Source organism: Arachis hypogaea, chromosome 8 (assembly GCF_003086295.3).
Source record: "Arachis hypogaea cultivar Tifrunner chromosome 8, arahy.Tifrunner.gnm2.J5K5, whole genome shotgun sequence".
NCBI classification, from domain to species: domain Eukaryota; kingdom Viridiplantae; phylum Streptophyta; class Magnoliopsida; order Fabales; family Fabaceae; genus Arachis; species Arachis hypogaea.
The window spans coordinates 26,438,923-26,463,920 of record NC_092043.1 but is presented as its reverse complement, the minus strand read 5'-3'; the positions used below and the strand labels follow the sequence as shown (position 1 = coordinate 26,463,920).

The following is a 24,998-nucleotide window of genomic DNA, read 5'->3' as shown; positions in this document are numbered from 1 at the left end:
TTACCTATGAAATTGTTGGATGAGTCTTATAGAGCTCGTCGCGGTGAACGCGTAGCCACAAACAATGCGACGATCAGAACTCCGGATTAAAAGTTACGTGAAATTAAAAGTCAAACCAAGGGTTTGCTAATGGGGTTTCTTCCCCTTCCTCAAGTTTCCAGTGTGAAACATGAGGGAAGGAAGAAGGATTGTTGTTCTTTTTTTTTTTTGGTCTTGGCTGTTACTCTTTAAGTGAGGGTAAAATTGAATCTTGAGTCTATTTTAGGCTCGATTCGTTCGGTTCAGTCTAATTTTAGATTAATTTCTTTAAAATTAGTGTCAAAATTCTTATTTTACTTAGCTCTATTACATTAAATTATCAAATTCTATTTTTTTTTAATTTCTGTGATTAATAATTAATTTATTAAATAATTATTTACTGATTTCTCGAAGTTTACATTTAACATGTGTTCTTAGAATACAAATTATATACTTCTTAATACTACGTAGAAAGGCTCTCAATCAACATTGATTTGGAAACAAGTGATTTCCTTTGAATATTATCTTCATTAGCCCTGCGAGCTTTAATAGCACAGGATTTTGTACATAAACTTATTCAAACAAGTATTCAATGCCAAATGATATTTTTATTCCTTTTTAAATGGAGTGATCCTTTAAATTAAATATTTACACTAGCATACTGTACTTTTATTAATTTTCTAATGATAAAATAAGTAACTACTATTAATCACTAGTTGAATTTTGTATTAAAAGAAAAATTAAAAATAAAAAAATGACAATAAATCAAATAAAACATCGGAATCAAATCGAAACGGTGTAGACCTTCAAATGGTAATAACCTAAATAAATTTGTAAATGAACATTTTCTAGAAAAAAAGAAAACAATGGAAGAAGAGAGAGACAAAGAGAGGGTGGATTGTGGAAGTCGAATCATGTAACTAATTTGTACTATAGCGTAGAATTTTGGCAGCTTTTGCCGTTAGGGTAATCGTGTAGCAGCTGTTATTTTTTCCCTCTCAAAACGCAAAAATTTGAATACTCAAATCTCAAACGTTCAAATTCAATGGACGATACTTCTGCAAATGAACACGCTCCTCACCACACGCCTCCTCCGCCTCTCGTATCCGTAGCTCCCTTCTCCACCGCCGGGCGCCGCCTCTCTGCCACCTTCCAACGGCGGTCCAGCATCCCTGTCCCTTCGGATAAGCCTCCGGTGGCGTGGATATCCCTGCAGGGACGGCTGGTTAACGCCGAGAATGCCAGCTCAGCTAGAACCGTTGGGCTAACCGGAGAGGAGGCGCTTGCGTGGGAGCTCTTCACACCTGTTCAGAGGTTTCTGTTAGTTGCGGTTATTGCCGTTGCAGTTTCTGAGTCCAAGAAGAACAAGCAGATATGGAACCTTAAGAAGTCCGTTGAGCTTAGGGTAGTAGATTGATTCCTTTTCCTTTCACTTTCACTCTTCTCAATTTGATTAGTTTAATGCATATCATGATCTGAATAAGATATTATTAGACTTTTGTGTTTCCTTTTCATGATTATGTCTCCTTTTTAAGATTCGACTAAATCTCACTTTCTATGGTAGTAGGGACCTTGGTTTGCATTTGATTTGAAACTTAAATAAACTATTCATATGCTTGTTTTCTTGTTTTGAAATCATGATTTTGTTTTGTTTTTGTGGCTTTTTACTTACCAGGACCAGGTGCTATCAAGCATGCAGCAGAAGCTTGACGATCTTTGTGAGCAGTTAAACAGCACTAAAGAGCTCTCAACTGCTGCCTTCAACAAATCATCAAACAAGGATGGAGAATTGCAATCGAGTGAGGCATTTGGCGCTGAGAAAATCAAGTTTGTTGATTGTGGTTGTTGGCATTGTGAACAACATTACGACCTTTTCAATGAATTGGTGACTATGAAGCTCTTCTGTTTACTCAACATTTTATGACACTGTTTTGATCATTCACTAATTCACTTTGTTAGCAGGGTGCATCTATTACAAGAGACTCCATTGGAAATGAGTCTATCCAATGCAAGAATTCTTTCTCTAATGAAGAACAAGAGGAACGAAGAATGTCTGATTTGTCAGATTGGGCTTCAAGTGTCACCTCTTCTGCAGAAATTCAGGTAATAATCTTGTCTTCACAGTAATCATATAGATAGAGACTCATATGTCTTGACTCTTCCTGTAAAGTTGATAGTTGAAAACTATTAAATGATTTGACATGTTTGATTAAATTGTCATTTAACTGTTTTTTCAACTATCTTCACACAAAGATAACCGCATGGATTTCCAACAATCATATATACTTCATTACTTCATAGTCGTTCTTGTCAAGCAATATATCCAATGACTTTTGAAGGACTTTTACCTGACATTATTACTGATTAGTTTTCTCTTGTGCTATTTATATATAGTTAAACAACTTGGTTGTAGAACAAGATATTTATAATCTTAAGAGGGATTGTGAAGAGAAAGATGCAACAATTAAGAATCTAACCACCCTGATGAAATCCTCTGAGGCTGCTAATTACAAGGTGATAATACTCATTCACATTGCATTCAAATTTTCCTTTTGTCTGGTTTACTAATCACTTCCGATACTGTTTAAAACAGAGGGCTGCTGAACTAGAAGACATCATACGTAGGAAGAATTCGACGATCTCAAAATTAAAGAAGGATTTGGTGGTTCTAGAACAAAAGGTAAGAAGCTGATACAAGATATTGTCATTTTGAGATGATAATGAATAAGGACACACATAATTTTTCTACGAAGTGGCAACATAAGACATAACTGGTTTTTTTCACTGTTGAGTGTAGGTTATGCAGCTTACCAGAGAACGCCGAGCCTCCTTCACTGCCGGTGAATCCAACGGTAGCAGTGTGCTGCCTCAAATGAGGGACAATCTCATCTATGATATGGATAGCACTAGCAGTCCTTCATCTTCCGATTCAGATAGTACTCCAATCAACAATGCAAGAGATACTCCACATTATTCGCCTTCAGCAAGGAATCAGAAATCTGCCCCTGCAAAAGTACCTAGATCTCGATCAGTGAGTCCTCTTAAAGAAGCTTCAAGTAACAGGAAATTCAATGCAACTTCCTCTTCGAGCCAAAAGCAACTGTCAGCTCGTGGGGACTTGAAAAAGAGTAGAAGAAGGTCTCTTGGTGGGGCTAAGAGTGCATCTGGACATAAGAGATGGGTGTAAGATATTTGGTAAGTAATCATGTCCTTTTGTTCACTCCTGATACAACTTCTCTGTGGTGTTGATTCTCAAAGTTGATTTTTAAGGTAATGAGTAATGACTAAAGTGCAGGTGCCTTTTGTTTATTCCTTGTCGGTTGAATAATGTTCTGCAATTATCCAACCCAATGGAATGGTGTCTACAGAATGTAGTAAAGATATATATAGTAGGATTATAATGATAATACTTGCATGTAAGTGTTGTACTTGCTTGCTGCACATTGGTAAATTACTTCCATAATTATATGGTTCCAAATAGTTTTAGATTCAGTCTCAAAACAAATTTTTATAATTCTAAAAACTCTCAAGATGCATCGGCTTTTTGATAAGGGAAATTAATTTGTCTGATGATAATGATATTTTTTTAATTTATTTATCTTATAATAAAATTTGTTAAAAAAAATTATTTATTCAATATACATATTAAATTTTTTATTGAAAATAACAAATGACCAATTTATAATAATTATAAAGGATTTTAAAAATAGGTTAAGGATGAATTTGAGTGTTTATTATTTACTGTTACTATATTATATACAACTAGTACATGTTATACATCTATAAAAAATAAAAAATAAGATCTCTATGATGTGTATAAGTGTAAGATAATTCTCTTCTCTTAAGATAGCTTGTAGAGTTAAATGTTCAATTCTAATAGCATATCTAATTTAATATTTTTGGATTAGCTATGCACAAATATTCGCACTCTGGGTCATCATTCCGGGAGTGTATTATAAGTTCAGAATCACGCACCCTTTTTTTTCTTCTGCCTTGTTTGGTTGTTTTGATAAAAATGAAATGATGAAGTGGGGGTCAAAGTTTATATGGTTATGGTGTGTTGGGGTGAGCTGCCATATTGGGCAACATGCCGTTATTCAGCGGGTAGAATTGGTTGGGTCATAATAGCAGTAGTCAATGAGGCTATGCTTTTCTTATTTTCTTAAAAGACTGCTGTTGTGGCAAGACTTTAGTCTTGCTGAGTTGCGAGTGTATTCCAATTTAAAATTTGACTAATCTTAAGATTCAGTTTGGACAAACAACTTAAATAAACTCTTTTAAAAAAAGAGTTTAAAGAATAAAATTTTTTATTAAGAATAACTTATAAATAAATTATTTTGTATTTGAATTTTTAATTATAGAAATACTTATTTTAAAGTTGTAGCGTTTAGATGAATAACTCAAAAATTACAATTTTTTTACACAATAAAATTGTTACGGTGGGTAACCGGAGATTAATAGGATAGATGGCGCTAGTTGGCCCAATTATCTGCAGAGGGTGGCTTTCGAGTAGGTTCGTTCGCTGGAGCCTCCTTCCGACTTGTGTACGGGAGTAAATGGGGGGTGGTACCTGCAAAGACACTCCGATGCCTAAGTAAGCAAGGGTGTTAGCAGGTCTAGAGAGTATTGGGCTTAGAGATACCTGAGGGGTGTCAGTGTATTTATAGTGGTGAGCCAATAACCACCGTTGGAGTAGTGCCGTATCTTTTGGGTGTTAACCGTCCCTCTATCTTAGGGAGGTTAAGATATGGCTTGATGAAGCGGTTAGAGAGATTTTAGGGGCGGTTACTCATTTGAATGAGTGTTTATCTGCCAGCTAATCTCTTGTCTGACTTCTTTAGAGTAAGTCGTAGTTAACACCGACTTCTTAATATGAAGGTCGGCGCTTAGCAAGGCTCAATTCTTCGGATTAGGCCTTTTATTTGGACCTGGGCCTTTATCATTGGGCCAGGGTATGAACAGTGCCCCTACTCGAGTCCAAGATCTGTATAAGACTTGGGTTCGAGTATTTTACTCGGGGTCGTAGTCGACTTGTTGGAGGACCGACGTGATTTTCTGAAACCGACGTGACTTTTCTGCGTCTTTTTGGTTCTGACAGTTACGTCTAATCAAGCGTCGTGTCCGTTAGGGATGTGCGTAGACTTTGGTAACGGTGCATTCTCGTTAATGACTGCCCCGCGTTTACCATTATGCCCCTTAGCATATTTATAAATGCTTTCCCTCTCTTTCATTTTTTCGTTTCTGCAATTTTTCAAATTTCTTCTTTCTTTGTTCTTCATTTATTCGTACTGCGTTCTTGTGCTCCGGAGACTTCTGCTTCTTCCAACCTTCATTTTCAAAAAGAGGTTAGTTTCTTTTTTCTTCTTCGCACTTTTCGTATGACTTTACTTTGTAGAAAAATAGGTTTGTGGACTTTTGCTTGGTTCCTTTTTCTCCTCTCTAGAGACCTTTGTTTTTGATTTTTTCTTTTCTTTTTCCCTTTGTAGGTTTCCTCATTTTTCCTTAGAGAAAGAAAATGGCCTCCGTAGATTGGGTCGATGTTACTGTTCTAGGGGAGGAGCCGTTGGTTGATGCGGAGTTTATTACTCATCTTCGCACCCACCACCGGCTCTGTACTTCGGATGAGGATGAGCCTAAGTATGAATTGATTGTCCCTGGTTCAGAGGACCGAGTTTGTCATGGGAGAGCCAATGAAACGGCTCCCCATTTCTTCTTTATGTATGAGTGCATGATCACCCGTTTGGGCGTCTTTCTACCCTTTTCAGATTTTGAGGTGTCTGTTTTGCAGCATTGTCGGGTTGCCCCTACCCAACTTCACCCCAACTCCTGGGGTTTCTTGAAAATTTATCAATTTATTAGCCATGCTCTGGATTTCCCGACCTCTCTGAAAATCTTTTTCCATCTTTTTCACATGACCAAGCCCTTTAGTGGGCTGAACAATAAACAACAATGGGTTTCCTTCCGAGTCATACAAGGTCGGAGGATTTTTACCCTTTTTGATGAGTCTTTTCATGACTTTAAAAATTTCTTTTTCAAAGTGCAAGCTGTAGAGGGTCATCACCCCTTTTTCTGGATGATAACTCTTCTCCTCGCTTTCCTTTATACTGGCTGGAGGCCTCCCCTTGTGAGAAATATGGTCTGGATGACCTGGATGAAGTAGAGGCTGCCGTTGTGGGGTTCCTCCGAGAAGTGTGGGGGAGGGCCCCATATTTGGATACTAAAAAGTTTCTCCAAGGGTCTTCGACCTTTATCCAATCACAGCTAGGTAGCTTTCTCTTATCTGTTAGATTCCCGACTTGTTAACTGATCATTCCGACTTGTTTGATTCTTTAGCTATTGTTTTCTTTTTCAAAGACAAACGCTCAAGAATCTTTCCAGAGAGTCCAGGAAGCTAAAGCTAAGTCTCGCGCTCGGGCTGGTGGTGCCAGGGTTATCTCTCCTCCTCCTCCTCCTCGGAACGTTAGGACTCTTTCCAAGCCCATGGTGATTTCTTCTTCAGCTCCCTCTCAGCCGCCCCCCGTCGTCCGCCCTTCCCTTGACCCAAAGAAGCGCAAGACCTTAGAGTCTGGTTCTTCTGGTGAGGTTAAGGCGGACGCTCTTGCGTTCGTCCGAAAGAATATCTATCCTCATGCTCGCATAAGCATGGATGATATGTCTGTTCGGAGCCACCTTACCACTATGATCGAGGAGAGTCTCAAAGCGGCGGGGGTCTGTGGCAAGCTCTTGGATATTTTTGAGAAGGCTCCTCTCAGCTCTTTAGGGATGACCTCAAGGGTCGAGGAGCTGGAAGGAAGGCTTCGTTCATACCAAGAGCATGAGGGAGAGTTGAAGAAGGAAATCGCCAAGCTGAGGGAGGAGAGAGATACCCTCCGGGAGAAAGGGAAGGTTTTGCAGGCCCAATGCAACATGGAGATGGATCTGAGGAAAACAGCGCAGGCCAGCTATCAAAGTTTATTCAAAGATCTTGTGTCTGTGAAGACTGATCTGTTGAATTCTCGGAAAGCATATGATGAGTTGGAGGACTCTATTGCTGATGGCGCCGAGGAGTCTTGGAGGATCTTCCTGGAGCAGGTCAGAGTTATTGCTCCCGACTTGGATCTTTCTCCTTTACATCCCGACAAAGTTGTTATTGATGGTGCCATTGTAGATCCTCCTGCCCCCGTAATCGTTTCTGAGTCAGAGTTGAAGACTCGGGGGCAGAGGATTCTTGAGTCCCCTCCTCGTTCTAAAGACGCTCTGAGTTCTTCAGTAGATCCTCCTATCTCTTCATCTCCCATGGATGCTTCTGGTGGCGCTCCTCCTGACTCCGGTGGTGGCAATCCGTCTACTCTTCTTCCTAAAAAATGATCTGTGGCTATTTGGGGGTACGGCCTGTGGGCCCCCCGTTTTAAACTCTTTATTTATTTTTGGTGGTGTTGGTTGAACAATTTCTTCTGGCCTTCCCAGGCCGTAAACAAAATATTAAAAAATACCCTTTTTGATAAGGGTTTTTAAGTTAACAAAATGGTTACCCTTTTTTTTTGGATAAGGGTTTAGATTACCTTATGCGTGTATGCTTTTTGGTTTTCTGAAGTCCCCTTGATCTTTTCTTGAAAACCTTTCCTTTTGGCTTGTTTGTTTTTCTGAGCTTTTTGTTTAAGGACTTTTGGGACAGCCTTTAAACTTTTTCCTAGGTTTTCCAATCTCTTTTTGTTATCCCCTATACTCGACTTTGTTTTAGCGAGTTCTTATGACTTAGGTTATTTTTGCGATGCGTTTTTCTTCTACTCGGTTCTTCGCTCCGATTTACGGGTCGGAGTATTTCCAAGCTTTTCTACTCGGGTTCTCATTTTGACTTATGAGTCGGACTGTTCCCGAGTTTTTACGATCAACTCATATAACCTCTTTACACCGACTTGTACCTCGTCGTTTTATCCTGACGACCATCTAGGTCGGTTCATGGGATTTTCACGTTTTGTCGAGCTTAAGTCGGCGCGTTCCGTAGAAAGACTTAGAAAAATAAAAAGGATTTTATAAGAGATATTGTAGATGAAAAAGATCTTTATTTATTGGGGAGGTACCTTCTTGCTACTAAGGGTTTTAATAGCCTATTTTCCCTTAGCCTCTACTATGATGCCTCGTTAAAAACCCTTCTTCAGAAAAAACCCTTTTGGGAAAAAATCATGAAGCTGGGAAAAGAGTACATCAGGGAGTAGAGTTCGCTTTTAACTGTAGTACCTTTTCATGTTACAAGCATGCCACGACCTTGGTAACTCAGTGCCGTTTAGGTCGGTTACGTTATAATAACCTTTTCCTAAAACTTCATTGACTTTGTATGGTCCCTTCCAATTTGCGGCGAGTTTTTCTTCTCCTGATTTGTTGACTCCAATGTCATTTCTGATTAAGACCAAGCCATCCGGGGCAAATGTTCTTCGAATGACTTTTTTGTTGTACCTTGTAGTCATCCTTTGTTTCAATGCTGCTTCTCTTATCCGGGCATCTTCTCGGACTTCGGGGAGCAAGTCGAGCTCCTCTTTGTGTCCCCGTATGTTTCCGACCTCATCATGGAGAATTACCCTTGGGCTTTGCTCATTGATTTCTATTGGTATCATGGCTTCTACGCCATAAACTAGTCGAAAATGTGTTTCTCCTGTGGCGGACTGGGGGTTGTCCTATAAGCCCATAGCACCTGAGGGAGCTCTTCAACCCAAGCTCCTTTTGCTTCCTGCAGTCTCTTCTTTAGTCCTGCCAGTATGACTTTATTGGCTGCCTCGGCTTGCCCATTGGCTTGTGGGTGCTCTCTACCGAGGTGAACTGATGTTTGATTTTCATACTGGCTACTAAGCTTCTGAAGGTAGCGTCGGTGAATTGGGTTCCATTATCTGTAGTAATGGAATAGGGTATCCCGTATCTTGTAATGATATTTTTGTAGAGGAACCTACGACTTCTTTGAGCGGTGATGGTGGCCAATGGTTCTGCTTCTATCCACTTTGTGAAGTAATCTATTCCCACGATCAGGTATTTGACTTGTCCTGGTGCTTGGGGAAAAGGACCTAACAAATCCATTCCCCATTTTTCAAAAGGCCATGGAGAAGTGATACTGATGAGCTCTTCTGGTGGAGCTACGTGGAAATTCGCATGCATCTGACATGGTTGACACTTTTTCACAAATTCTGTGGCACTTTCTGCAAGGTCGGCCAATAGAATCCAGCTCGGATTATTTTTCTGGCTAGCGACCTTGCTCCGAGATGATTTCCGCAGATCCCACTATGTACTTTCTCCAATACCTCGGGAGCTTTTGAGGTCGGTACACACTTTAACAATGGCGTTGATATCCCCCTTCTATAGAGGACATTCCTCACCAAGGTGTAGTGTTGTGCTTCCCTTCGGATCTTTTTAGCTTCTTTCTCCTCCTTAGGGAGGATGTCGAATTTCATGTATTCGACTAGGGGGTTCATCCATCCGAGGTTTAAACTGGTTACCTCAAGTACTTCTTGCTTATCTTCTGTTTTTGCTACTGAGGGTTCTTGGAGGGTTTCTTGAATCAGGCTTCTGTTGTTCCCTCCTGGTTTGGTACTTGCTAACTTGGATAGGGCGTCTGCTCTGCTGTTTAAGTCCCGAGTTATGTGTTTAACCTCGGTTTCTGCAAAATGCCTGAGGTGTTCCAGAGTTTTGTCCAAGTACCTCTTCATGTTTGGGTCCTTTGCCTGATATTCTCCACTTATCTGGGAGGTCACCACCTGTGAGTCGCTGTATATCATCACCTTTGTAGCACCGACTTCTTCTGCCAACTTTAGTCCGGCGATCAAGGCTTCATATTCTGCCTGATTATTTGAAGCCGAAAATTCAAATTTTAAGGAAACCTCTATCTGGGTTCCTCTTTCATCTACCAATATTATGCCTGCGCCGCTTCCCGTTTTGTTGGAGGATCCATCTACGTAGAGTTCCCATGTAGTTGGTTTTTCCTCCTGATCCCCTGCGTATTCTGCGACGAAGTCAGCGAGGCATTGAGCTTTGATCGCCGTCCGAGTTTCATATCTTAAGTCGAACTCGGAGAGCTCTATTGCCCATTGAACCATTCTCCCTGCAACATCCGTTTTTTGGAGGATTTGCTTCATGGGTTGGTTCGTACGGACTCTTATTGTGTGAGCTTGAAAGTAAGGCCGTAGCCTTCATGAGGCTATTACTAAGGAGTAGGCAAACTTTTCTAGTTTGTGGTACCTTAGTTCAGGGCCTTGTAGAACTTTACTGATGAAGTAGACTGGATGTTGTCCGACCTCGTCTTCTTTTATCAGGGCTGATGAGACAGCCTTGTTCGCTACGGATAAGTACAGGACGAGGTCTTTCCCAGGTACTGGTCGGGTTAGGATAGGAGGTTGGCTTAAAAACTTTTTGAACTCCTGGAACGCCTCCTCGCATTTAGGAGTCCATTCGAACTGGCATCCCTTTCTTAATAAGGAAAATAGTGGAAGGGATTTTAGCGCCGATCCCGCCAAAAATCTGGAGAGGGCTGCAAGTCGGCCATTGAGCTGCTGGACTTCTCTCAAACAAGTCGGACTTTTCATTTCTAGGATGGCTCTACACTTATCGGGATTGGCTTCAATCCCTCTTTGTGTTAGCATAAACCCTAGAAACTTCCCTGCCTCTACCGCGAAGGCACACTTTGCGGGATTTAATCTCATCCCGTGCAGCCTCATGGTATCAAAGACTTGCGAGAGGTCTGATAGGAGGTCGACTTCCTTCTTGGTTTTTACCAGCATGTCGTCGACGTATACTTCCACTAGGGTTCCTAGGTGAGGGGAAAACACTTTATTCATCGACCTTTGATATGTGGCTCCTGCATTCTTCAATCCGAATGGCATGACCACGTAGCAGAAATTAGCTCTGGGTGTGATGAATGATGTTTTCTCCTGGTCTGGCTCATACATCGGGATTTGATTATATCCCGAGTAGGCGTCCATGAACGATAAGTATTGGTACCCCGAGCTGGAATCCACTAGGGTATCAATACTTGGTAGGGGATAAGGGTCCTTGGGACATGACTTATTTAAGTCAGTATAGTCGACACACATTCTCCATTTGCCATTCTGTTTTTTTACTAGCACTACATTGGCTAGCCATGTTGGGTACTTGACTTCTCTGATAAAGCCGGCTTCCAGGAGCGCCTGTACTTGCTCTTCTACTATTAGGGCTCGTTCTGGGCCGAGCTTGCGTCTTCTTTGTTGTACAGGTCGGGACCCTGGATAAATCGAGAGCTTGTGGGACATGAGCTCGGGGTCAATCCCAGGCATGTCAGAGGCCTTCCAGGCGAAGAGGTCGGAATTATCTCTTAGGAGTTTAGCCAACCCTTGTTTTAGAGTTTCCTCTAGGTTGGCTCCTATATAAGTGTTTTTCCCTTCCTCTTTACCGACCTGTATCTCCTCAGTTTTTCCTCCCGGTTGTGGTCGCAACTCTTTTCTGGCCCTTGCGCCGCCGAACTCTATTGTGTGAACTTTTCTGTTCTTTCCTCTCAGATTTAGGCTTTCATTGTAGCATTTTTTTGCCAGTTTTTGGTCTCCCCTTACCGTTGCTATCCCCGCTGAGGTCGGGAATTTCATGCAGAGGTGGGGAGTGGATACCACAGCTCCGAGCCGATTAAGGGTAGCTCTGCCGATTAAAGCATTATATGTTGACCCCACGTCAACGACTATGAAGTCTATGCTCAGAGTCTTTGATTTTTCCCCTTTTCCAAAAGTGGTGTGAAGGGGCAAAAATCCTAGTGGTTTTATTGGCGTGTCCCCTAATCCGTATAGGGTGTCGGGATAGGCTCTTAACTCTTTCTCATCTAACCCTAGCTTGTCGAAAGCAGGCTTGAAGAAAATGTCTGCCGAGCTTCCTTGGTCTACTAGGGTTCTGTGGAGATGGGCATTTGCTAGGATCATAGTTATTACCACTGGATCATCGTGTCCAGGGATTATTCCTTGCCCATCTTCTTTTGTGAATGAAATGGTGGGAAGGTCGGGTGTCTCCTCCCCAACCTGGTAGACTCTTTTGAGATGTCTTTTGCGAGAGGATTTGGTAAGTCCCCCTCCCGCAAACCCTCCTGAGATCATATGGATATGCCTCTCTGGAGTCTGCGGTGGTGGGTCTCTTCTATCCATATCATCTCGCTTTCTCTTTCCATGACTGTCCGACCTTTCTATGAGATATCTATCAAGCCGACCTTCTCTAGCCAGCTTTTCTATCACATTCTTGAGGTCGTAGCAGTCGTTTGTGGAGTGACCATATATTTTATGGTACTCGCAGTAATCGATGCGGCTTCCCCTTTTTTTATTTTTAATGGGTCTAGGAGGTGGCAGTCTCTCAGTGTTGCAAATCTCTCTGTATACATCCACTATGGAGACTTTCAGAGGGGTATAAGAGTGATATTTTCTTGGCCTTTCGAGACCGAGTTCTTCCTTTTTCTTGGTTTCCCTCTCCCTCTCTTTTGTTGAGGGAGGGGGTCCAGGTCGCCAACTCAGGTCTCTTAACTTGGCATTTTCCTCCATATTGATGTACTTTTCAGCTCTTTCCTGTACATCACTTAAAGAAACGGGATGTCTTTTAGATATGGACTGCGAGAAGGGTCCTTCTCTAAGTCCATTGACTAGTCCCATTATGACTGCCTCTGTGGGCAGGTCTTGAATCTCCAAACATGCTTTGTTGAACCTTTCCATATAGGCTCGTAAAGATTCTCCGACCTCCTGTTTTATTCCCAGGAGGCTCGGTGCATGTTTCACTTTGTCTTTCTGCATTGAGAACCTCATCAAAAACTTTCTTGAGAGGTCTTCAAAGCTAGTAACCGACCTCGGGGGAAGGCTATCGAACCACTTCATCACTGCTTTCGATAAAGTGGTCGGGAAGGCTTTGCATCGCGTAGCGTCGGAAGCATCAGCTAGGTACATCCGACTTTTGAAGTTGCTTAGATGATGCTTTGGATCCGTGGTTCCATCGTAGAGGTCCATATCAGGGCTTTTGAAGTTTCTCGGAACTTTTGCCGTCATTATGTCCTCGCTGAAAGGATCCTCTTCACCTAAGAGCGGCTCTTCTTGTTCGTCATGGGAGTTGCGACTCTTGAGGGAGGATTCCAGCTTTAAGAGTTTTCTTTCTAACTCTTTTCGTCGTTCCATCTCCTCTTTTAGGTTCTTTTCAGTTTCCTTTTGCCGCTCTCGCTCCTGCTCTAATTGCTCCAGGCGGCTGTGGACTAATCCCATGAGTTCAGTTACATGGGGCGGTCCTTCTTTTTCTGACTCGCGCCCTTCTGAGGACCTTACCTTTGGATTTTTTACTCCGGAGGTGCCTTCCCTATGTTGGTTATCGATTTCCTGGTGGAGGGTGAAATCCACATCATTATTGCCTGTGTCCAGATTCTCTTGTTCAGAATCTGTCTCCACATGGCCTTCTTCGTGGGATCTGTCCGCCATCGATGGATGATCTCTCGGGTCCCCAGCAACGGCGCCAATGTTACGGTGGGTAACCGGAGATTAATAGGATAGATGGCGCTAGTTGGCCCAATTATCTGCAGAGGGTGGCTTTCGAGTAGGTTCGTTCGCTGGAGCCTCCTTCCGACTTGTGCACGGGAGTAAATGGGGGGTGGTACCTGCAAAGACACTCCGATGCCTAAGTAAGCAAGGGTGTTAGCAGGTCTAGAGAGTATTGGGCTTAGAGATACCTGAGGGGTGTCAGTGTATTTATAGTGGTGAGCCAATAACCACCGTTGGAGTAGTGCCGTATCTTTTGGGTGTTAATTGTCCCTCTATCTTAGGGAGGTTAAGATATGGCTTGATGAAGCGGTTAGAGAGATTTTAGGGGCGGTTACTCATTTGAATGAGTGTTTATCTGCCAGCTAATCTCTTGTCCGACTTTTTTAGAGTAAGTCGTAGACTTCTTAATATGAAGGTCGGCGCTTAGCAAGGCTCAATTCTTCGGATTAGGCCTTTTATTTGGACCTGAGCCTTTATCATTGGGTCAGGGTATGAACAAAAATAGATATTAAAATAATGATGTTAATAAATACTTTTCAATATTGAATGTTAATTTTACATAACCTAATCACTAAGATTATTTAGGCAACTGATTTTTTATTTGCTCTCTTATTAGTTCCATTTTATAGATAATTGGTTCTTCCTATATAATATCATTAGAAACCGGTTCTTCTACTTCACCTTCACCCATAACGGTATTTTTGTATGTAGTGAATAGTAATAAAATTTTAATTCACAATAATCTTGATGACAATGTCAAAGAAATTATTGTGTAGTTAGTGTTTGCTATTTTATTGTGTATGATATGGTAGGTAAAAATAAAAAAATAAATATGAAATGTATGTCAATGTATATTTTATTGCTGTTTTTTTTTTACTCCTATTAGAACTCCCTTCTCTTTTACTGAAGTCAAGAACTTGCTATAACTAATTATAAAAATAATAGCAAGCTATATAAAAATAAAATTATACGTAGAAAAAATAAAATTAAAACTGATATTTCATACCATACACAATATTAAATACAAATTTAATAATAAAAATAGAGTGATAAAATGATTAAAAAAATTAACTAAAAAGAATATATACAAGAGGTAGTTCAGATGGAATATTGTTTTAAAATGGTGGTGGAGGGCCAATATTTTTAGCAGATGGAATATTGCGTAAAAATAATGGTGGAAGGTCAGTACTTGAAACTTTATGTGAAAATGCTGATGGAGGTTAGTATTTCTAGTAAAAACAAGAAATATTTTTTCACAGAGCAAGAATGAAAGTAAATATTTTTTTGTTTTGGAGTCAATTTGATTTTATAGAATGACTTATTGAGAAGGAAAATCATATATTTCTACTTACGTGTGTAAGTGTAGTGTGGATGAATTTGTAATGATTGTTGAGGATAATTTTTTCAGCTAGCCTTTGTGTTGCACTCCATATCTAAGAAATACACAGTGTTCAGATCGATCATTAATTTTATAAAATTTGTAGGGCCTAGTATAAAAAAAGCACAGACATCTAAAACTTTTAAAAGACAGGTAATCAGGCTTGGAGTTGAACAATCTTTCATAAGGTGTAATGTTGTTAGTATTGTAGTTGGTAGAGAATTTATCAACCTGACAACAGTCATAAAGGCATCTCCCAGAATATTTTTGGCCTAGACGCAGCTGCTAATAATGTCAACCCAGTCTCTAAAATGTGTATGTATTTATACAGCACCATTTTGTTGGTGTTCATATGGGCAGAAAAACCTCTACATAATACCTGTATTCTATACAAACTTAGTCAAACTAACATATTCTTTAGCGTTATTACTTTGCACACATTTAATCTTAGTTTCAAGTTGCAATTCAGCCATAGATTGAAAATTTTCAAATGTAGATCTGATCTGATTTAGAAGACAGCAGATAAATCCAAGTGAAATGTGAGAAAGCATCAATGAAATAAACATAATATTTATACTTATTGATTGAAACAATACAACAAGAATCCAGATAATCAGATTAAGGGAAAGGAAATTGATGTGCCTTTCCAATACAATAAGAAGAACACACAATTTATTGATTTAAAAGAAATATGACATGACTTAAGAACTTGACTAACTAGCAAAACTGATGGATGCCCAAGACTAACATGCCATAACAAGTAGTCGTTATTTCTTGATACAGGTACTAAAGATAGTAAGGCAGTAACAACATCATCTCCTTTATCAACTGTTCATTAAAGTATGACTTCATTGAAAACATTGCATTTGACAACACAATGATCATTATAAAATTCAAAAAATACCCTATTATCTTTTCCAAAATGATAGGCACTTTAACATATTTGAAATTTTTGGAACTAGCAGTAAATTGCTAAGTAAGAATTGTTTTCTATTTAGATCTGAAATGAAAATTGAACTTCCAATATGACTAATTGGCAAACCTGAACCATTGCCGATGGTGACTCTTTTCAAAGTTGTGAGCATCGGCAATCATGTGGTGCGTGGCTCTTGAATCTGGAAACCAATCTGGATCTTGCAGCGTTGTTGGAGTAGCGAATTCAGCATCATTCTAAACCAAGACATTTGTATATGACAAATTTACGCTCTTCCATTACCATAGCCATTATACCTGTACCAACAACTAAGAGTCGTGTGCCCAAGTTTGTAGCAAACTTGGCATTGCGATGGTCTAGGACCACCTCTTTCGTAATTTTGAAATTGAGACTATGCCGTTCTTGTTCCTCTCATAAATTTTGTACCATTTCTGCCATAAAAGATACCTTTTCTTTCACGAAAATCACCTCTTGAGTGATAGAAGTTTGATTGAGTGTAAGCCAGGTGTACTTGCACTTTTCTAACAACTCCTCATGTGCTATCAGCAAAGCTTCTAATTTTTCTATGGACACTGACTTGGATCTTGCCGTGATTGTTGTGATAAAAGAGGTATACTCCTTGAGTAAACCATTCAACACAGCTTCAATATGATTAGCATCACTAATTGCAACTCCAACAGATACTAATGAATCAACTATTTTCTTGATTTCAAGCAAATAATCTGAAACTGATCCTTCTTTCTTCGTATTAACTAATTTGTTCTTTAATTGCCTAATTTTTTCTGTAATTTGAGATGCGGGGAATGTTTCCAAAGACATTGTTGCGGAAGCTATGGGAGAGAGAAAGCTCTGATATCATATAGGTATCCGACTAGAGAGAAAGAAAAAGAGAGAATAAAAAAAGAGTAAAGTTCTAGAAGTGTGTTAGAAATAAATGGATAAAAACTGAATTAGAATAACAAACTTACTAACAAATTATTAGTAATCTTAACAATAAGTTAACTTCCTTTATCTCTTTTAGGGACAGTTAAATTCATATTAAAAAAACTTGTGTTGTGTATGAAGACGAAGGTAAAAGTAAACGTGAAAGTGAAGAGCCTCCTCTAGCCTCCGAAGTCCTATCTATCACCATCTCTATCATGTTTTTCAATGGTCAACAAATTAATTAGGGTATGTTTGGATTTGCGTTGGAGAAGAGAGAAGTCCGTTTGAGTTTTTTGAACGCTTCATCTTCATGTTTGACAATATTTTTATCCTGTAAACGCAGAAGTGATTTCTATCTTCAACTCTGGTTTACCAAAAGATAAAAATTTTGATCTTTTCACATTAAATTGAATTTTATGTTCTATATACCAATTATGTCCTTCATATTCATATGTTTATTATTTTTTATATTAAAATTTATTTAAATATTTAAATATTTAAAATAAAATTATAAAATAACATAAAATAATTATTTAAATTCATGTCATTTTCTGTAATTTTTCATCTAAAAGTAATTTTAAATAATGTAATCCAAATAATATTTAATTTACTATAATATTACCAAACATAAATCAGGTTAATACCAACTCACTTTTGATCAAAATCAATTTTACACAATCAATTTTATACAAATTTTCATTTGTAAACTGGAATTTAAACACACACATAGTCATCCTCTTCCTTGACCTTCCTATTTCCAATAAAACGGTACAAAAACATAAAAAAAAGTTTTGTTTTGAGCAGTTTTTACTACGGTAAATATTTATTTCTCCTGTATTTTTCTACCACAATTGTAACCATACCATCCATAACATGATTAGTTTCACACTCTAGTGATTTTACTTTACAAGTCAAAACGTAATGCAATGTATAAATTTAGAAGAAGCACAGATGTGGAATATAGGAAATGAGGGCTGCGCATTAATTGCGATCAGCAGACAGCAAACTATTCTCGTACCTACCTTGATCTAAAATATTAAAATATTCGAGTCGAGTCCGAGAAACTCAAGTCAGGTATGTACACGTTTTTGTCCTTCTAGCTGGCTGAGAGTCTGATCTGAGACCAAGGCTGAAGCTTTGGCCGGAAAACACAAACATTCATGCAATTTTCTAAAGAAAACTGAAATAAAATTTGGAGCCAAAGACAAAGTGACAAACATCCGTCCAAAGATAGGTAAACTAAGTTACTAAGCTCAACGACCACAAGCAGCTATACAATTATTTTCCTTTTCCATTTCAAAATAAAATGTATTTAACAATAAGCAGGGGAATGAATTTTCAAAAGCTAATGTTTATAGGGCCCACCCAATTTTCGGAATTGCTTTTTAAGGTCTTCGTCAAGTTCGTACATTTGGTTCTAGAATTGCAGCTCCAACTTTGAAGTTAATTAATTTTATTGTCTTTAATTTCTTCATTATTGTCCACGCTTTTTCTTTGAAAAGCTATCAGTGGAAGACTAAAAATGCAACATGATCATCATCAAAATATCTTACATTCTTACCATACCCCACCCACAACATGACAATATAGCATCGCATAATTCTATTTATTCAGTTCATTCTAGAAAACCTATATTTCACAATTTGTCTCATCTAAATTGTTGGATGACTTTTTTCTCGTTTTACTTGATCTGTTATTATCCCAAAGCTATTTGATATAAAATAAAGGTCTAGGATCACCAATGAACTCAACCGATTTTTCCAGATAATGGTAGTTAAACTTAAATCTATACAACTTTATTAATATCAATTTAACCACGTGCAAACTCGTCATTATGATAAATCATTTGTCTATTAGACTGTATTTATTTATAGAAACAGGACATTAAAATAGGGACATAGAGACACAAAATTATGTTTGACAAAAAAAATATAGACAAAGATAATGTGTTAAGAGACATTAAATTAGTGTATTTTGTGTCCATCATAACATGAAGGACACAAAGGTAGCGTTTGGTAGAGAGACAGAGACAGAAAGACTGAGACTGAGAGACAAAGACTAAGAAACAGGGATTGAAATAAATTTCAATATTTTCTTTGGTGCAAAATAGGAGACAGGAATTGAAATAAGAATAAAACTCTAATTTAATTTGCATAAAGGGTAAAATTGAAATTAATTAATTAAAATGAAAGTATTTTAGGTATAAAATGTTATTAAAGTTTCAGTCTTCATCTTTAAAAATTTCAGTCCCCTGTGTCCCTACTTTTTGGAGATACTGAAATACTGAAATTGTAGAAATAGAGACAGAAATTTTAGTACTAGTCTCTGAACTAACAAACACAATACTGAATCTCAGTCTCTCAATCTCTGTCTCAGTACCTCAAAACAAACGCTACCAAAGATACTAATAAAAGACACAACTTAATTTTCATTTTTTTATTATTTTTGTTAATTTTTATAATTATATTTTTATTATTATATTTTTCGTCTCAAATTTTTTAAATGAAAAAAATGAGAATAAATTAAATTTTCATAATTTGTTCTAGTTTATCATTAAACATAATTCAAAAACACAAAAATTTGTATTTCTATTCTTTATATCTTATTTTAAATCTCTTATTTTATCTATTTTAAAAACAAACACAGCCTTAACAAATTAGTAAATGTTAACGTGTTACATTAACTTTTTCATATAGTAATATCTATTAGAAAATTACTCTGATTTACATGCATTGAGTTTCTATTAATATTATTATATCAGTATACATGTTAAATTGATAACTTGATATATTATATATTATCTCGTTTATTATGAATTTAATGGACAAAATTAGGTTACTATATTTGTTGAATCCCTAGTTCACTCTCAATCTCAACAGTTACTGCTCCATAGACGTTGATTCTGGCATAAAACACCGAGCAGAAGTAAAATTTCTCTTACGACATAATATGTCTACAAAAGGAACACACAAATTAATGTTAATTTTTCCAATATGCCAATATCTAGTACCTAATCTGTACAAATTTATTTAAATAATATCACATCAATAATTGTAATTTTAAATAAATTCCTCAACTATCATATGAGATGTTACTTCTAACAAACGTTTCATCTAAAGCGTATAAAAAGATTTGAATGTCAAACTTCTTATAAGTTGAATACTATTTAATTATAAATATACAAATGATGAGAACTTACTAAATCATTTTATTTTTATGAAGGCACTTTGTAAAAGCTAATTCAAAAATATTATTCGTACATCAAAATTAGTCATTATATGTATAATTTAATTTATTTTTAATGTATATTTATATATTAATATATATTATATTAATAATTAATTTTAGTAGCTAATTTTAATATACACCTAACATAACATAATGGTAGCTAATCTCATGTCTAGGTGTACAAACGTGTAAAAGAAAGAAGATTTAGCATTTCACATACATTTACAGTAAAGAATGCGAATAAGACTAACTAGTACTTCATTAAAAAAATTCCGTCTTATATATATACACGCTATTATTAACTAAAACTAACACTTTATGCCTACAGTGTAAATAATAAACCAAAATTGGTTTGTTGAATTAGTAAAGCATGGAGCACATTACACACTTTAATTAAGAAGTTAAAAACAAATAACTAAAACTCATTTGACTAAGAAAACAAACGCATAAAAGATTACAACGCGTTTAGGTAAAAAAAAACACACTCGTATAGTTTCATTGCGGTTTTAAACCTTCAACCTTTCTCAGTGTTCGAGATACTCTCATAATAAGAACCTATATTACTAATAACTAATGTAAAAGACAATTAATTAATTAAAATACAAATAAAACCTAGGAATTTCTCACTCAGGCGGGGTGATATCAGACTCGAACTGGTCAAATTATTAGGTTACTAATTCATTAGTTTAATGTAGATCACAGATTAAATTAATTAATTTTATTATAATTAAATAATTATATAAAATTTAATTTAATTTTTTATTTTTATAATAAATATTTTTTAGTTTTATTTTGTATTATATTAATTATTATTTTTTTAAATATTTATAAAAAATAAAATAATAATCATAGAAATAAAAAATATATTATAATTAATAAAAAAATTATAAATATAATTTTATTTTATTTATGCAATATATTTGATAAAAAAATATTATGTATAGAAAATAATACTTTTTAGTTTAACGGAATTTTATCGAATTTGACCGAGTTAGTTTTAACCGGTTTTAGTCGAATTTAATTTATTTTTATCAGATTTGATTAAAATTTAATTGGATTAATTACTAGATCCATTTAAACAATGATCTAACACGAATTAATAATTAGATGATTGAATTTTTTATCTGACGGAGCAGGTCAGGCCAAATTGATAACTATGTACGAAACCGTCGCTAATAACATAGCAATGCTTCACTTAACAAGTGAACATAAGTCTGTAATCGTCACAAATGATTGTAGGAAACTTATATTTTAGAACTAAAATGAAGTGTGAAGCAAAAACCAACTACTTTAACAACTTGCATTGATACTAATATTATACATGCACGAAAATACAGGGAATCTTTTCTCCTGTATTATTTCATTAGTACAAAATCTAAAACAGATATAAAAATAACAATGCATAGAATATAAGAACTTAAGAAGAAGCCGGTCTAAGTCTACATATAAAATTTCCATCATGGTCTCTTGGACTTGGATCTTATACTTTTCCACAAATTAGAAGGTTTATATGTATTGCTTGTGGATAGTGGATACGTGTTGGACTAATTTATTTTTCTTCTTTTTATTTTTCCAATCATTTTAATATAAAACGAAAATAATCCAGAAACTAGTTTCCCATTTAACCCGATAGATTCTTTGACTTTCGCATTAAATGCTCCTCCTTCATGAATCTCCTTTTATAGTTGAAGCGAAGCGGTTCCATACCTAAGCTTCTACTACTTATCTCTTTCCATTCCTCTTCACCAAAACTTGTTATTACTTATTAGTGAAGTGATTAACCAACGAAACCCTGGCTAATCAAACATAATTAACACAAACGCAATTCAATTTCTGTTTGAGTGGTTAGTTAAAACTAACATGACCATGGACAAGGCATCAACAGCACAGAGCAGCTCCGATTCACCGACACGAGACCCGAAAGTATTGTCCATAGATTGCATCAAAGGAAGCTCTAAAGCCGACGAGTGGACCGGCGACATGCTTCAAACCGGCGATATCGTCGAGGAGATCCGAATCGGAGGATCCGTGAGTTCCTTGGTCCGGTTCAAGTCACCGTTCAAGAACGGAAAGAGTGGCGTCAATAAGATCCTTCAGGACTCGTACAAGAAGAAGGACACCTCCATAGTGGTTCGGGTCAGGCGAGGACCCGACGAATTCTCCGAGCTTCAGGCTTGCATCGTTCCAAGTGACTCTGCTTCTAAGAAGAACTTCGTCCTTCGCTCCATCGCCGATCCCAATTACGTCGTCGGCTTCGTGGATCGAACCGAAGCTGAATGCTTCGACCTTCAAGGTACCTTCTCTTTTCTTTTGACTTTTAGGGTAAGTTACGTAATTATGTTTTAATTTTGGTTCACTTTATTCAAGCAAGCAATTTACGCACCGCCATCGCCAATGTACTTCTACTTCTATATTTAATTAGGTCATTATTTAGTCAAGTTATTTTCATTGGAAAATAATATATTAGATTATAATTTAATCAAATTTTACCTAAAAAGTGATGCACCAAATTTTGTTGAATTCATCATTCATGCATTGCACGTGTTGCGCAGACCCCGTGACTTTGCTTTTGTTAAGTCAAAAGATGATTCAACATGTTTAACTATTTTGTATTGTTTTCAATTTGAACGTTTAAAGCTTCTAGATCGACTAGGATGGTAAATGCACTTACGAGAACAAAGCTACAGGATGGGTTTGTTTCCTTTCCATGGGAAAGGAGGATGCAAGAAATGCTATCAGTCCCAAATTCCAGCAACTTTCTTTCCATGTTACTCCTTCCAAAGGCTTCAGATAGAGTATCTTCTCGTTACAATGATCTCGATGACACCCTGGCCAGAGCAAATGCCTGGCTTAATGCAGCTCAAGCTTCTGGAGTCCCCATTGTCTTCATGAACATTCAAACTGAGTCCCTTCTTACTAAGGTAGCGGTTAATCGGTTACCATTCCCTCCAAAATTATGTTATACCATAATGTTACTTAGAATTCACCTTTCTTTTTTTCTTTCTTGTGTGACAGATATCTGGAGAGACAGCTTCTTCCACTGTGAATGCAGGATCATTATCTGACTTATCTAACTTAGCAAATGCAAGCCTCTATGGCTTTGAGGATTACCACGGAATAGACATCGGCGTTGTTCGTGCCGTTCGCCTCTGGTATGCTCCAATTGGAGGAGAGTTCTCTATTGAGATAAAACTAAAAGAGGATGATTCAAAGCTTGGTTTTGCAATTAGTCGTACAGAAGAGGTTTCTATCTTAGCTTATTCTATAAATAATCTATAAGCATGCTTAAGGCTTTAGCTAATAGTTTTTGTTTATAATGTTACAGGGATTTATATTTGTTTCATCGGTTACTAATCAAGAAAACGTGCCTGCAACAAGGTCAGTGCTAAGCAATCTCTATAAACTAGCAACAGATACTTGTAGATTGTTGATTATCTCAAGAGTTTCAAATCAAAAAGTGCTTCCGTGGATGGTCTCTTCAACCGGTGCCATTCGATGTTTCGACACAGTTTCGCTAAGCCAGAAGCTGTCCTTACACCGACACACCAGAGTTCCAATCCTTCTTCATGTCTTCCTTTGGGACCGAGCGATGGCTTCTTCAAGCGGAGGGAGCAATCGATTCAGGCTCTTGTCTCCTCCTACACACCATCCTCTTCCATTGCCTCCCAATGAATCTGATTCAAGTGATATCACCCCTGTTGGTTCGCCCCGCCTCGCCAGAGACACAGCCGGGGAACTTTCTTTTAGATTTCATGACTTCTCCTTATCCAGTAACTGGGTATGAATATGATTAACGATGTACTACACACACCCCTTGAATTTTTGTTTGCTTTTGTATCCCTTTTAACCTTGCAAGAAGAGTTTCTAACAAGGGCTTTAATTGTTGTTTGTTATTGCACAATGTACATACACATAAGATACATTGCTTTAGAATTCAGAGATTCAAGGATGTACTAGTTTCTTTTGTTTCATTTGCTTGTTCTGTTGTTCACAAAATTTCAAGAAACGGTCAAACAAAACAATAACAACAAAGTATTGTCCTATTAGGTAGGTATTTTGTCGGTCTTTTTTTCATATGTCCAAACTATCTGAAACGTGATTTTACTATCTTTTTTACAATAGGTACTATTCCAACTTTTTCTCTTATATCTTCGTTCCTTATTTTATCCAATCATGTATAACCACTCATCTATCTCAACATTTTCATCTCTGCTATATTTATGTTCGTGCTCTCTTTTGAGTGCCCAACATTCTGTACTATAAAATATAGTCGGTCTGATAGTAGAATGATAAAATTTATTTTTAAATTTTAAAAATATTTTTTTATCACATACAAAATTTCAAAAAATGGTCACAATAGCTAATTTGCTTTATGCAAAGTATATTATACATACTTATTACATCCAAAGAATAATGACATTTCAGAACTTGATATGAAAACCCATTCACTATTAAGATGAAACGGGTAAAGTTCTTGATATGGAAAACCCCATTCACTATTAAGATGAAACGGGTAAAGTTCTTAAAAGTATATAAGTGTTTTCTAGATTTTAATCATTTTATTTGTTTGCTTTAAGTTTTTCATAAATCAATGTTTTATTAATATTATTTTTTTGTAAAAAAAAAACGAAATAAATTTTAAAGTGGTTCCTGAACTTGCAATTGAGTTTTGAATTTGTCTCTAAACTTAAAATGATCCCAAATATATCCCTAAACTTAACACTGATCGTCCCTGAAACACTTTCCATCAATCGTTTGCCACGCTTGTATTGAAACGATGTTGTTTTGTATTTGTTAAAAAAAAAACTAATGGATCAAGTCAACAATGACCTAACCTTGGAAATGCACCCAATCAGATAGGACCTTAGTTGCAACCCAGTATCACATCCTTCGGCTTCAAATGAACTTAGGCGCTGCTCCTTAGTTGATAGTGAGGTGTTGTGATAATGTTTAAAGCTTGCCGACTGCCGTTGCTATCTCCTCTTCCACTCTGACCTCACAATTTTACTATTGTCCTGGGTCTCGTCATGTTTCT

General features: G+C 37.2%; 2 protein-coding genes across 3 annotated transcripts; both read left to right on the top strand.

The window, feature by feature from the left end:
* The first annotated feature begins 887 nt into the window (after positions 1–887).
* Positions 888–3,504, top strand: LOC112706631 (uncharacterized). Of its 2 annotated transcripts, none has more exons than XM_072200929.1 (6): positions 888–1,423; positions 1,694–1,903; positions 1,978–2,121; positions 2,413–2,532; positions 2,612–2,698; positions 2,816–3,504. In XM_072200929.1, the coding sequence occupies exons 1-6, from the start codon at positions 1,064–1,066 to the stop codon at positions 3,203–3,205; spliced, it is 1,311 nt and encodes a 436-aa protein (XP_072057030.1). In that variant the 5' UTR covers positions 888–1,063; the 3' UTR covers positions 3,206–3,504. The 2 variants fall into 2 exon arrangements, with proteins under 2 accessions (XP_072057030.1, XP_025613816.1); XM_025758031.2 differs by having other exon boundaries at positions 934–1,423; positions 1,981–2,121.
* Positions 3,505–21,438: 17,934 nt separating this feature from the next.
* LOC112706629 (uncharacterized) lies at positions 21,439–24,006 on the top strand. The gene is made up of 4 exons (XM_025758029.3): positions 21,439–22,256; positions 22,601–22,884; positions 22,979–23,206; positions 23,289–24,006. The coding sequence occupies exons 1-4, from the start codon at positions 21,824–21,826 to the stop codon at positions 23,745–23,747; spliced, it is 1,404 nt and encodes a 467-aa protein (XP_025613814.1). The 5' UTR covers positions 21,439–21,823; the 3' UTR covers positions 23,748–24,006.
* The last annotated feature ends 992 nt before the right edge of the window (positions 24,007–24,998 follow it).

What these genes read in the sequence shown, in the direction of transcription:
- LOC112706629 (XM_025758029.3), top strand. Translation starts at nt 21,824, where the DNA reads ATGACCATGGACAAGGCATCAACAGCACAGAGCAGCTCCGATTCACCG. An exon ending in TGAATGCTTCGACCTTCAAG is followed by an intron (nt 22,257 to 22,600) that starts GTACCTTCTCTT and finishes GAACGTTTAAAG; the next exon opens with CTTCTAGATCGACTAGGATG. An exon ending in CTGAGTCCCTTCTTACTAAG is followed by an intron (nt 22,885 to 22,978) that starts GTAGCGGTTAAT and finishes CTTGTGTGACAG; the next exon opens with ATATCTGGAGAGACAGCTTC.
- LOC112706631 (XM_072200929.1), top strand. Translation starts at nt 1,064, where the DNA reads ATGGACGATACTTCTGCAAATGAACACGCTCCTCACCACACGCCTCCT. An exon ending in AGAAGTCCGTTGAGCTTAGG is followed by an intron (nt 1,424 to 1,693) that starts GTAGTAGATTGA and finishes TTTACTTACCAG; the next exon opens with GACCAGGTGCTATCAAGCAT. An exon ending in TGGTGGTTCTAGAACAAAAG is followed by an intron (nt 2,699 to 2,815) that starts GTAAGAAGCTGA and finishes TGTTGAGTGTAG; the next exon opens with GTTATGCAGCTTACCAGAGA.